Source organism: Carassius gibelio, chromosome B16, assembly GCF_023724105.1.
Source record: "Carassius gibelio isolate Cgi1373 ecotype wild population from Czech Republic chromosome B16, carGib1.2-hapl.c, whole genome shotgun sequence".
Taxonomy (NCBI): domain Eukaryota; kingdom Metazoa; phylum Chordata; class Actinopteri; order Cypriniformes; family Cyprinidae; genus Carassius; species Carassius gibelio.
This window is the reverse complement of record NC_068411.1, coordinates 14,990,379-15,004,222: the sequence shown is the minus strand read 5'-3', so window position 1 is coordinate 15,004,222 and position 13,844 is coordinate 14,990,379. Positions and strand designations below refer to the sequence as shown.

The window sequence follows — 13,844 nt, the reverse complement described above, 5'->3', positions numbered from 1 at the left end:
TGCAACACAGTGTGAAGAGTAGACTGTAACTTTTTGCTTAGTGTTGGAATTATTATTATTTTTTTTACATTGCATAGCAGATACAATGCAGTACTATAAACGGCATAGGATCTCTACCAACTGACATATTTCTACTAGTGTCATACCGCCCATTGTAATCTAAGATTGCATTTGCACTCTATACTGTATGTGCTACTAAGCAACTTTCTGTGTGTGTATATAAATGCATACTTAATGTATGTGTGCAATATTTATTTGGGTTTGTGTGTATGTGAGTGTGTGTAATTGAGCAGAAGCACTGCATACTGAATCTAATGCATATGGCATTGGGCTGCACCGCCACAGGCTCTGTGTTATATTAACACTGACATCAGTGTACTGGGACCCACAAGGCACAATAACACCCTCTAAAACACACATACACAGAACAATAACAGCCTGGAGCCAGGGGGAGACAGAGGACAACCTGCGACACACACACACACACACACACACACAAACACACACACATTACACAAATATAGGAAGAGATGGGAAAGGTAATGAGAATGAGAGGAGAACGGAGAAAGGACAGCGAGAGGTCAGAGAAAGATGGTGGAGACGACAGCCAAAAGGAAAAGTCAAACAAATGGTTAAGGACAGGAAGTGATGTCAGAGTAAATGAATGATTAAATGAGCGAATGAGCGAGATAGAAACGTAATGACCTTCCCTCTCTACCTGTGCTTCATTCTCTTTCAGCAGCCGCCGTGTGCGCGCTCCTCCCGGATCATCGGTTAAATTCAACATCACTACGCTCTTCTTCTCCCAGCCGATGAATGACCCATCGGTCAAACCTTCCACTACTGACAGGAAGTCCTGGTAGCCATGGTGACGTGTGGACACCACCGAGAAGGCCGTCCAATCATACTCCTCCAGCACCTCAAAGATCACCTCCAATTGGAGTGCAGTGGAAGAGCTGAACTGCAGGAAGATTGAGCCGGTCTCCTGCAGAGTAATTAAGAAGGTAAACGACTACATTTCCCCAAGACTGAAGACAGCTGATTCATTCCTTGCATAAGGCATCATGGGAACTACATTTCTTCGGAACTGTTTCTAATGTGACATTCACTAATCATAACAGCAGACAGAGCTTGTCTTCTGCAGTGCAATTAAGGGGAAAAAATAACTACGTTTCCTGTGACTGAAGAGTATTTATTGCCTCCATAAAGCATCATAGGAATTAAATTTCTCGTAAAGAGTTTCTGAGATATGCAGCCACGTTAGGAACATGAGGGAGGTACTTCAGGGTCTCTAATCGTCACTGGAGTACATGGCACAGCTTTAAATTTAATTTGCGATGGCGTTGAGTGTACAGAGTAAATAATGATAATAAAAAACTAAACATTTGTGATTGAAAATGTATTTTTACCTTTGTAGTTTTCATTTTGTGCTAGGGAGAACATGTTATAAATGGCGAGACTAGCAGCTGAAATTGCAAAACCTAGAACCGAAGCACTTCAGTGAAAATAAGAGGGAAAAAAAGAGCAGACCGTATGGCCCGCAGCAGTAATGCATGACCCTTGCCCTTGCTATTTATCCAAATGGATGTTAGTAATGCCATCCCTTCCTACGGTTATTGGTGCGCTCCGATCAGGCCTCGACAGAGACGATGGCAGCCCTATCTCTGTCCATTTAACGGTCCTCCTAAGGCGGTACCATTAACAAACAATGCCCTTATAGCACTGCAGCAAGCCAAACACTATCTAGCAAGTGTTAGAGCTCATTAACACCAAGAGCTTGCAGATAGAGATGTTTGTGAGGAATTTCCAAAGTCCAAAGAAACTCATACAACATTGTTTTTTTTTTTGTTTTTTTTTCAGAAACAACAACACTGTCAAATAATTCAGTGCTGCTGAAGTGCATCTTCAGAAAGGACTTAGAAATCCTCAGTGGCCTAGTTTTATTGTCCTATTAAATTGCATAGACAGTACAGTTAATAAGAAAAAAAAAACACTATTAATTTCAAGACAGCTATACTTCAGAATCAAAATCAATTGTACTTGCTGGGTACAATCACTTTTAAGAGGAATTTTACTTAGCTGAGTCAAACTGCTGACACTAGCTTAAACCTCCCAGGGTTACAGGAAATGCTTCAAACAGGACATCTCTATCTGTCTGGGAGGTTTCTGTCTGTAGACCTCGGTTCTGTATTTAAAATCATTATGTCAGTCTGCACCATTCTGTATTTGGAGGTTTCCATGGTATAAAGGTAGATCAATGAAAAGTCCTTTGTCAATAGTGTAGAAATGTATGAAGCTGGTTTCAGTTGGACAATGTGGCAAATTTGCATGACCAAATTGAACATAAGTGAGATCTTTATGGGAAACTTCGCAAAGCTCTCAATTGCATTAAATTATGGAATTTAATGTGTCGCCTGAATTCCCTAAAGAATCATACCTGTGGTACCCTGCCCAGACCAGCTCCCCCTCCCACAGCAACAATGGGGAGGCCGGTCTGGGCCGAAACGAACTCCAGCATGGGGGCCAGGGGCCCAGAGACCAGCGGGAGGGGTCTCTCATCTTCATACACGAGTCCCTGAAGGGGTCTGGCTGCCAGCAAGTCACACAGCTGAGAGAGCAGCGTCCTGGGGCTGCTGTCATTCACCTGTAGGTAATTCACATTCACTTCACATTTGTGTTCACATTCACACCACATTAACTTCTGTAGTTATGAATGAATACTCTTGCTTAAGTGCTTGTATTTTACTCTACTTTTGTATTCACACATCAGTTCACAATCAGCAAAGCATTCAGGTATTCAGGCTACTCTAAATTTTAATCCACCACTGTTTCGACCCTTTGAGCAATCAATTCAGTTTAATTTGAATGACCTCTATCGGACTGACCTGGAGCCAGATTACATTTGCGGATCCCCACTGGGTGACGACGCTCTCACCGAAGCTGCTGTGCACACGTCCGAACCCCGGGTATGGCACCCTACCCGCAGCTGCTGCAGCCCCTGCTTCCCCTTGTTGAACCGTTGAGCCTGCGTGGATCACTGCGATGTTGAAGTGCATTGATGCCACCGGGTCCCGTTCACGCTCTCTGGGCCGGAGCAAGAGATGAGGGGAGGAGCTAGTCTGACCCACCCATTCTACCAGGGCCAATAGCAGAGAGAGTGTGGGTACTGTGACCATGGCAAAAAACGAGGAGGCCAAATGAGAGGGTATGAAGAAAGCCTGAGTGAAACCAGGAAGAAAAAGCAAGAGGGTAAACTCTGATTAAAACAAAATCAAAAGAGCAATATTAAGAAAAAAAAGAGAGAGCAGGGCACGACAGTGTGAGCATTTCACTAACATTTGCGACTAAAAATAGATGTGTGCAAACTGGAAAATGTATTTAGGAGCATGAGTGTGAATACAATACAAATACAAAACAGAAGAAAGGTGAAGGGAGTGAAGGAGATGAAACGCACATTCGCCACTGGGGCGCTGATGGAGGCAGAAATGCTGCAGTTACCCCGGTAAACCTGTAAACATAGCAGCTGCCCTAACCATATATGTATGTATGTATATATACATTCCTAACTGTGTAAATAATATTTCACAGTCATTTAGATGTTTACATTCACTTTTCTACACAATAGAGCCAAATAATTAATACGTAATTGAGCTATTTATTTAAATATATATATATATATATATATATATATATATGTATATATTCTAACCTAAAACATGACCCATCCACTGGTCTACAATAGAGAACAGTGGGCATATATGTATATTGACTGATTCGCTATTATTGTTTGCAAGGTGTTGGTGTGGTGTTGGCGCAGAGGATAAGACACATGCCTTTAGTGTGAGAGACCTGGGTTCAAATCCACTGTGAAACATCAATGTGTCCCTGAGCAAGACACTTAACTCCTAGTTGCTCCAGAGGTATATGACCTCTGACACACACATATATATAGCAATTGTAAGTTGTAATTCTTTTAATAACATAAAATCAAAAGTTGAGTCTTCTAATATTATTCAATGGAGCTAACATGAACGAACATTTGTATTAATCAGCATTAAGTTGGGAAGTTGTGGCCTAGTGGTTAGAGAGTTTGACTCCTAACCCTAAGGTTGTGGGTTCAAGTCTGAGGATGACAATAGAAGGATTGAAGGAGGCACCGAACCCTCAACTGCTTCCCAGGTTCTGAAGCATAAATAGTTGCCCACTGCTGTGTGTGCACTTTGGATGGGTAAAATACAGGGCTTGAATTCTGAGTACTGGTCACCATACTTGGCTCTATGTCACGTCACTTTTTAAGTAAGGGATAATGTACATCCAGCCAGTTGTTATCTCAGAATAAACCCAGACAGGGTGATCTGGACCCTGATGTGTCGCAGAGGAATAATTATCCCTTATTATTACACTTATTACACGGCCAAAAATATTTATTTATACCATATGTTGAAATTAATGCTTAAGTCTTTCATTGTAACATGCGGTGGTTGAGTGTTTTCAGTCACAAGGTAGTGCCAGAGAGTAAACTATAGCGGAGTGACTCGTTAAGCATACAATTAGTACCGGTAAAGATAACTCGTAGTGCCAGCATGAACGGTGTTTTATTCAATTTGGTGGTTGTTATCTGGGAATAACATACCCCTGGATGGTGCGACTGACCAATTAGAATCAAGTATTCAGAGCCGTGTAATAAAGAATATTAACATTTAGCTATTGCACATTGTTAGTTAATGTTAATACGCTTTAACTATATGGGATCTTATTGTAAAGTGTTACCTATTGTTCTGTCATTCATTTGAACAATATTTTGCACTCTAATCTAAAACACTTGTTTAGTTTATATTCTTGTGTGTATTTTTTCTTTCTTTAGTAAAGGATCTTTAATAAAGTATGTGTATGAGCACACTAATAAAAACAGAGTCAAGGAATGGATGTGCTTATTGTTAGGTGAATGAAAAATAACAAAGATTAAAATATAATCACCCACACAAATTCTTCATAACCACACTCACATACCAACATGACTGAACACACGCACCAATAAAACTATTTGGAGTGTTAGAGGTTAGTGCAGCTGATGTAAGAAAGTACCTCCATGCTGTATTACGCTCCTTTCCATCTCAGTTACACACACACACACACACAATACAAGCAAATCATTTTCAATTTACTTTCGTGGCAGCCTCCTCCTGCCTTCTCTTCTCTGTTTCATGACTTCAGGTGCTAATGCAATTGCTTGGAATCACCAGGCTCTCTGACATAATGTTCCCCCTCTCCCAATTCTGTCACCTCTTTCTGGGTTTGTTCTCTTTTTGTTGCATTCTCTTTCTCGCTCTGTTCTATTTATCCGTCTCTAAGCCTGTTGGTCTGTTGACCCTGACGAGTCCTTCAGATGAATGAGAGAACGAATTAAGAAGCCAAAGACGAAGAAGCAATGATCAGAATATGGGAGGGATGGAGACAGATACAGAGAGAGAGAGAGAGAGAGAGACGGACAGACGTTGGAATTGTTTGGCTGGAAGAGGTAAATATAGTCCTAATGACTAAGATGAGAACAGAGATGGGGAGGAGGGAAAATGGAGGGAATGGAGAATGAGAAAGAGGGATGAAATATGGCGGAATAGAGGGAAAGAGAGAAATATTGATTACTGGGGTGTGTGTACGTGTTTGGCCTGAACAAACATGCTGGCAATCCTCCAGTTTTGACAGACAAGGGACAGTATAGTATGAGAGTGTGTGTGTGTGTGTGTTATGTGAAAGGTTGGTGGGAAAAGGGAGGTCGGGGGGTTGGAATGCACGAAAGAGCATCGAAGCACATTCCACAACAGCATATTACTGTTTTTGAGTCACTTCAAATTAACCTGGAGTAATGATAGCCTGGGCTTGTCATTTGGGAACCCACTGTGCTAATGTTGTGCAAAAGCAGTAATTTACTGCTGCTTCCACAGGTTGCATTGTACAGTAGGAGACGTGGGAAGTGCACACGCAGCCCTGAATTCATCAAAGAGAGCCAAAAACACTCAACAATATATCATCCACAAAGGAAAGGACTCGTGCTTCGCTGTTGCTTACAGACCCCCGGGCGATTCTAAAATACTACAGAGTACATTACTATAACGGCTCTCCATATAAATTTACATAAATCTCTAGTGTCCCTGACTAGTTTTTTAAATATGCTGCGAACACTTTATTTTCAGAGACATTCAGAGATGTTCAGTTCAGTTTATTTACAATTAAATGATTAAAAGCTCATGATTTACAGAATAAAATGTATCCTTACACAATTCATACATCCAAAGTTCATTCTTTTTTTTTTTTTATTACAAAAAAAAAAAACCTGTACTTTATGGGTCTTATAGGGAAGGTTAAGACATTCATAAAAATATATAACAATTAAATGAATAGATAAATAAACCGCCTTTTGTGTTCTACAGAAGAAAGTCATACAGCTTGGAAAGACATGTGGTTGAAAATGACATCATTTTCATTTTTGGGTGAACTAACGCTTTGCTCGCCTTCTCCTCATTTCCCGAAAATCCAAACAAATGGACAACAGAATGCACCAGACATGAGATGGACTGCATTCACTCACACTGGCTGGATCTGGGGCCATATGCATTGACAGCTCGTGATCATTATGGCTGAGCTCATGGCTGCATTTCCTGCACCGCGCTGGCTGTGAGAGTGTGCGTCTCTTTACTGCACGGCTGTAAACACAGCTCGTAAAATGCTTTGCATGCACCGTGATGACCGACGCTATCGAAAGCACTTTAGCTGACAAATGACCACGTCATCCATCAACCTTCCACACAGGCGCAGATCCTCGTCACAAAAACAAAGCCAACGCTGCACTGCACAAAAACATCAGGACACTATTTAGATACCATGAGTGTGTTAATAGCGCTTAACAGAGATGCTGTATCACCATAAAGCAGTGAGTTTAATCTAGTTCACTTCTAAGATCTCTACTTCAAGAGTGCAGTTTAAAGTAATCTTATCCACAAGACAATAGCTGCCTTATCTTCCTCCTTTACCTGATTTTCACCTTCAATCTCAGCGGACTAAAAGAAAACAAGCTGTATCCCCTAATTCTCTCATCAGCATGAAACAACATGCAGGCTATTAATGTATGCCTCGACAAAATTAAGAAAATCAAATGTTTCTATTCTGTAGGGTTTGTACAACACATCTAGTGTTCTATGAATCGCAGAATCCCAAAAACAATTACTGTGTAATGAGGAATGTCAAATTTTGGATGAAAAATTCCAAAATAGATCCATATACTTAAATCAAAATGCAATATGGACTATTTTCCACAAATATAAAACTGTAAAATATAGTTTTAATATGAAGTCTGCATGGTTTGTGTGTCTCTGCGTGAATCAATGACGACAACTGCAGTCTCACTACGTTCACTTCATGAGCAAAAAAGTTTAATTTATTACAGAATTATATTACTGCTATACAGTAGAATGCATGTCTCAATGTGATACCAATACTCAAACTATAATATATCAAACTTTATTTTTAAGGAATAATCACAATTATATATAACTAAGCTTTTTTTGTTAATTAAGTTGATTATGCCTTTCAATTATTAAAATGTAATCAAAACATTCAAATGGAATATAAAACATATTTCATTCATTTTAGTAAGTTGTTGTTAAATTGATTCATGATTCCTCTTCATGAAGGTTTCATGATTTCAATTAATAAAACATGCTTTTTTTATTGCCAACATTTTAAATAACTATTAAAAAATAATAATTTCAGGGGGAAAAAAAATCTAACAGATTTTATAGAACTCTACATGGCATTTCACAAAATGAAACATTGTGCAAAGCTCTCCACCGATTGGTGAATTGTTTAAACCAGAAACTTAGCAGGTAACATAAGGAGCAAGAATGTTGCAGATCTATTGTAGGCTGATAAATAACGATGGTAGGTTTGAATCCCACAAGGAGCGATTCATGAATTATAATAATTGCATCTTTGAGCAAGAAACTTAACCCCAGGCTTCTCCAGGTGGATGGTCCCTGTAATAAGTGTACTCTTTGGATAAAAGTGTCAGCTAAATGATAAAATAGCAAAAGTGCTCCCAGCTTATATTTTTCCAAATACAGCACTGTTAGGCCCTGACAGAGGTCTTTGAGAAAGAGCGGTAAGTGCACTCCTGGGGCTTCATCTCAAAGACTTCACATTTCTGCAATACACAAAATGCAGTTCTCATTTGGCTTTATTCCCACCTTTTTAAAATTCTTTCTTTCGAACACAGCACAATGCATATGTTTGAGAGAAATCTATTTTTATTTGTTTATTTTTTGGTCAACAAGCAAAATTCCATTTGCATAATTTTGCACAGGAAAGCATGAAACTTACAGGTGTACATATATACAACTGTACATATGCATGTACACATACATAACCATACAAAAAAAAAGCTATTTATACTAGAGTGTGGGAGACTTAACTCAGGATTTTAATACAGGCGGCACGGGAGGAGTGATGCAATACTCTGATAGAGCTGTTCACCTACAGTATGACATGCTGTACTATTTAAAACTTGCTAATTATTTCATAACTGTTATACATACAGCTTTAATGCCTTTTATTATTTAAAAGACTACATGAAATATTTCTACAGTACATTTAAAATTCATTTGTCACATCGGAGAACCATTTGAAATGAACTAATACAGCTAAAAAGGTTATTAAAAACATAATAAAGCTAAATGAAAATATTATTGAGAAACAAGTAATTTACTCTCTAGTAAGACTGATACAGGTTTTACTCTAAAATCCTGATATTGAAATTATTGGACACATTGTGCATCAACTAACTAACATGGATAAATATAGATGGCACACATACATTAGTAAAATGTAAGAAATGTAAAATAAACACTGAATAATGTAATTTATTTCTTTTATTGTCAGTATTGAATTACAGTTATAATATTTGAATATATAAAAATATCGATTGTTTAGCATTTCTCTTGCCTCTCTGCAATCTTGAATTTATTTTATTGAGCTCATCCCAGTGGATTATGCAATTGCTTTCTCGGTAGAATTTATGCAATACACCTTTAGAATTTGGTCAAAAGCACTTCCCTGTACAGCATTAACAAAAAAACAACAAAAAGACAGAAAAACAGTATAATAAAAGAGTTTTATGTATAAAAAGTGTTCAAAAGAAAAGTTAACATATGCGTAGCGCAGGAAGTTCTACATCAAATGTAGAACCTGCTTAGTCTGTGTTTTCAGATAAAGCATTTGTGTGTACGTTATCAAATGCATAGATTTTATATTAGTACAGAATTCATTTCAAATAAATGCAATACAAACAACTGAAAAATGAACAACCAGTTGACACACGGACATTTCTTGTAGAGCCCTACAAATCAGAAATCTTCCGTATGTTGATATTGGCCTTAAATAATAACCAATCCCCTTGCCTTCACTGTGGCTCAAAACCGCCACAAACATTCACTGTCAGAAATAGCAGGACCTCGATGGCAACCTCTTTCTCATTATCTCGTAATTTATTTTACTGATGAAGGCAGGAAGCAGAGATGTTTGAAAGAGCAGCCATATCTGAACAAATAAACAAGAACAACATTACAGAAAAAAACTCTCAGTGTGAATCATTTTTCTCAATTCATTCTGGATAACCTGAGAGCTGAAATGAGAAATCTGTGAGCTGGCCTTTCCACACAGCACTCTATGCAGCATTTTTGCTCACTTTCTCTCTCTCGCTCACATTTTCCCACTCTCCTTCTACCTTATGTTTGGAGGTCCTGAACTGCTTTAGAGGTTGAAGAACACTACACTCTAAAAAACACTGGGTTAAAAACAACCCAAATTGGGTTGTTTTTAACACAACTGCTGGGTAAATATAGGACAGAACCCATATGGGGTTAAACTAACCCAAGAAATTGGGTTATTAATTTTAACCCAGCAAATGGGTTGTTTTTTCTACCCAAAAATTGGTTATTTTTACAAAAATAATGGGTTAATTTGATTTCATAAATGGGTTATATTTTCAAAGGAATTTTTATTCCTTTTAACATTAAATATACCACATAATAAACAAACAGGACAACATTGTATTATCTTTATTTTTCTTTCAGCATATTACACTTTGTAATTACACTTTACCTCAACCAAAAATTCAAGAGATCATACAAAACGAAAAAAATAAAATTCCATTTATAAACAGTATTTAAAACAATTTTCATACATTTACAGTCCCAATGAAGTGAAGTGAAAGTGATGTGACATTCAGCCAAGTATGGTGACCCATACTCAGAATTCACGCTCTGCATTTAACCCATCCGAAGTGCACACACACAGCAGTGAACACACACACAAACACAGTGAACACACACACAGAGCAGTGGGCAGCCATTTATGCTGCGGCGCCCGGGGAGCAGTTGGGGGTTCGATGCCTTGCTCAAGGGCACCTAAGTCGTGGTATTGAAGGTGGAGAGAGAACTGTACATGCACTCCCCTCACCTACAATTCCTGTCGGCCCGAGACTCGAACACACAACCCTTAAATTGCGAGTCCAACTCTCTAACCATTAGGCCTCGACTTCCCCTTAAACAATAGTTCTTTGTTCCAAAGCTTCTCCTGCGAGGATGACAAATGCCCGCGATGCAGTGTGTCCATTTTCAAGTTACAGGACATAAGGGTAAGGTCTTGATGCTTCAGCCTGCTGGAGGTACTCCACCATATTTGTTCCAACCTAAAGGACAGATAATGCAAATGAATAAAGGTGAAACAGAAAGGGAGTGTCAGGGGTGTGGGTATGGGTGGTGGGTTGGGGATTAATTCGAAACTGTTTATTCAATCAAGCAGTCTTTAGAAACAGTAGGTCTTGTATAGCCAGAGCTTTGGATGAGGCAAAATACCTGAAAATTATTACAGCTTGATCTGGCCCACTTTGACAGAGCCACTGACAGGGATGCAAAGCAAGTCAAAAGAGTTTTGGTAACACTTGAAATACTTTAATTTAACACTTTTAATTTCTACATTTAATATTCTGCCCTACAAAAGCAAAAGACCTTAACTTGCTAGAGTGTGAAACTGAAAAAAAAAAAAATTTGTCTAGTATTTATTTGTCTAGTAAAATTAATTATAGCTAGGACACTAGAAATTTGCCAGTAAGATGTTTTAGTAATGAACATTATCTACAGAAAAAAAATTGTGAGCTCAGACTTATTTATCCAAGATACATTATAAATTAAATTACAAAGTTCTTATGGAGCATATCTTGTCAACATGTTACTATATATAAGACTGGAATAACGATGTTGGACATTCAGCTTTGATCACAAAAAAAATGTTTTTAATATATTCAAATAGCAAATATTAATTTATTGTAACAATATTTCACAACATTACTATTTTTGCTGTATTTGGATCAAATAAATGCCTTTGTAAGCAGAAGAGACTTAATTTAAAAACATTTAAAAAATCATACCGATCCCAAACTTTTGAATGGTAGTGTATTCAACCTGAAGTCATTGAAGTCATTAAATGATTGAAGTAAATTTCTGTAAAGTCGTACTTACAGGCTGAATGTCAATGAAAGCTTTTTTGCTTTGGAGTCCAAAATCCCATAAAAGTGTAGACTGAAGTGTAAAGTTCTGCTGTTGATCCACTGACAATATGCAAATAAAAAAAAACACAGACACATAATGACCAACATATCCTACCAAGAGCAGCAGAAATTAAAAGCAACGTTATAACATCTTTGTCTGGCATTCTAAATAAATTAGATGAGAGGAGAAAATGCTGCATTTTCTAGCAGCAATTATTGCCAAGCACAAAAATGGGTTAAAATATATAAACTACCACAAATATGCAGTAATGTTAGTTGCAAAAAAAATGTGACCAATTTTTCATCACTGCATTTCTTTAGTAATCCTGACAGTACTATGGTGCAAGCTATTAGTAAATCTGGCCCATAATATCAAAATATTGTAGAAACATTTTAACCTTCTGTCATTTCTTCAGCTGTACATGAAAGCTTTGCTTCTCGCTCACAAAAAGCAAGATCCTGTCAGTATACCCGCCATTTTTCAAACAGTTTTGGGGTTCATCTTGATGTAAAATGTGAAAGTCCTGTGCAATCTAAAAGCAAAAATTACAAAAAAAAACTTCTCAAAAAAGACTTAATATAACTCATGTTACCATATGACAAAGACATTATGTAAACATACCATGCCTGAGGTAGTTAGCCGAGGAAACTCATGGAGGACCTCAAACATATTTTTCAGATGTACTGTTCCACCTGGCTGATGGGCTGTGTGTTGTTTCTCAGCCATTGTTTAATTTCCTCAGCTCTCTCTTCAGATACGGTTGATTCTACTGGACAAAGAAATAACAATGCTGTTAATCAAATAGAGGCTTATGAACATTTTTTACATGTAAAAGGATTAGTTTCCATAAAAACAGAAATACTCTTCAGAGCTTTTCAACACTTTAACTAGTAAATCCTGGATGTTTCTAAACTCCATGCAAACTGATTCCTGAATTATACTGCTTAACATTTCACTTTGCTCATAATTTGCTCACAAGTCGTTCCAAACCAGTAAGACCTCCGTTCATCTTCGGAAGACAGTTTCACGGTCTCACGGGTTTGGAACAACATGAGGGTGACTTATTAATGACATAATTTTGATTATTGGGTGAAGTAACGTTAACCCTTTAACTAAACGGGTATAACCACAATAACGTTACCGGATCTTTTTAATAATAGTAACAGCTGTTTTTTATGGTTTATGGTAATTTTATTATGATCAATGTATGGCAATCATTCAAATTAGATGAGATAAAAGTGTCACCTCCAACGAAAGGCTGTGGATTTGCCACCACGGACAGTCAAGAGCGGGTCTGTGGGAAAAAAACTATATATTTTAGTCCAAGATTAATTCACACTTACCTGGATTTCAAATAATAATACATTTATTTAATGAATAAATGATTAGAAATTTATTTTTATTGTGGAAAAAAAACGAAACGCACCAGACAGAAAAGAAATAGGTAACGTTATCTCTGGTGCTCGCAAATGCAGGATGCTTTATGATCTATCATATCACGTTAAGTGATATTTTAAAATCAGAATGGGACATTTTTGCCAATCGGTAACGATTCAATGATAAAAAGACCAATACAAACCTTTATTTCACCAGAAAAAAATGCTGAAGTCAGTTTGTTTTTAAAATATTTTCTCCTGTAACGATCCAAAATATGCCCGCGACAGATGACCCAAAAATTGTGTTGTTTTGACTTAGCACTGCATGCAGTAAGATGGGGGATGGGCAAGGCAAGGAATGCACGTTTACATCACATTGATCTCGTGGCATTGAAATTAATTGACTTAATGGACTTTGAAGTAAATTATGTCATTTAACAGTTAAGAAAAACGTAAGAATTTGACAAAAGGGTCGTTTAACACATAAAAACTGAAGAAAACGTATTTACTATCCAGCAGGCATTACCAGCAAACCAAAACGAGCGATCTGGCGGTGCATTTAATATCATGTAAACATGACTGTTGTCGCACATTTCTTTGCCTTTTTATCGCTCGTTCGCTCATTATTATGTTATGTGTGTAAATATGTTTAAAAATACATGTCAAATGTATAAATATATTGATACGAACCTTATTTCTCCAAATATTACAGCGTGTGTGTGGCATCCACCTCCACCTCGAATTCAGTCAGCCCGCGCTGCGCTGATCCTGCACGGAGTTGATTTGACCCAATGAGCTGGGTTATTGCGTCCGAGTGGGGGAGGGGGTGCATTGATTCAGCTCTCAGTGAAAACGACCCAGAAAATAA

At 37.8% G+C, this 13,844-nt stretch overlaps 1 protein-coding gene across 1 annotated transcript in view; it reads right to left on the bottom strand.

Moving 5' to 3' along the window:
• Nucleotides 1-13,844, bottom strand: part of LOC127975414 (glutamate receptor ionotropic, NMDA 2D) — a 77,594-nt gene that overhangs the window by 43,039 nt on the left and 20,711 nt on the right. The window contains exons 2-4 of the mRNA XM_052579458.1: nucleotides 2,886-3,218; nucleotides 2,438-2,644; nucleotides 719-985 (exon numbers count right to left, since the gene is read on the bottom strand). Coding sequence (XP_052435418.1) covers nucleotides 719-985; nucleotides 2,438-2,644; nucleotides 2,886-3,176 — 765 coding nt within the window. The 5' untranslated portion in view covers nucleotides 3,177-3,218. The remainder of the gene's footprint in view (nucleotides 1-718; nucleotides 986-2,437; nucleotides 2,645-2,885; nucleotides 3,219-13,844) is intronic.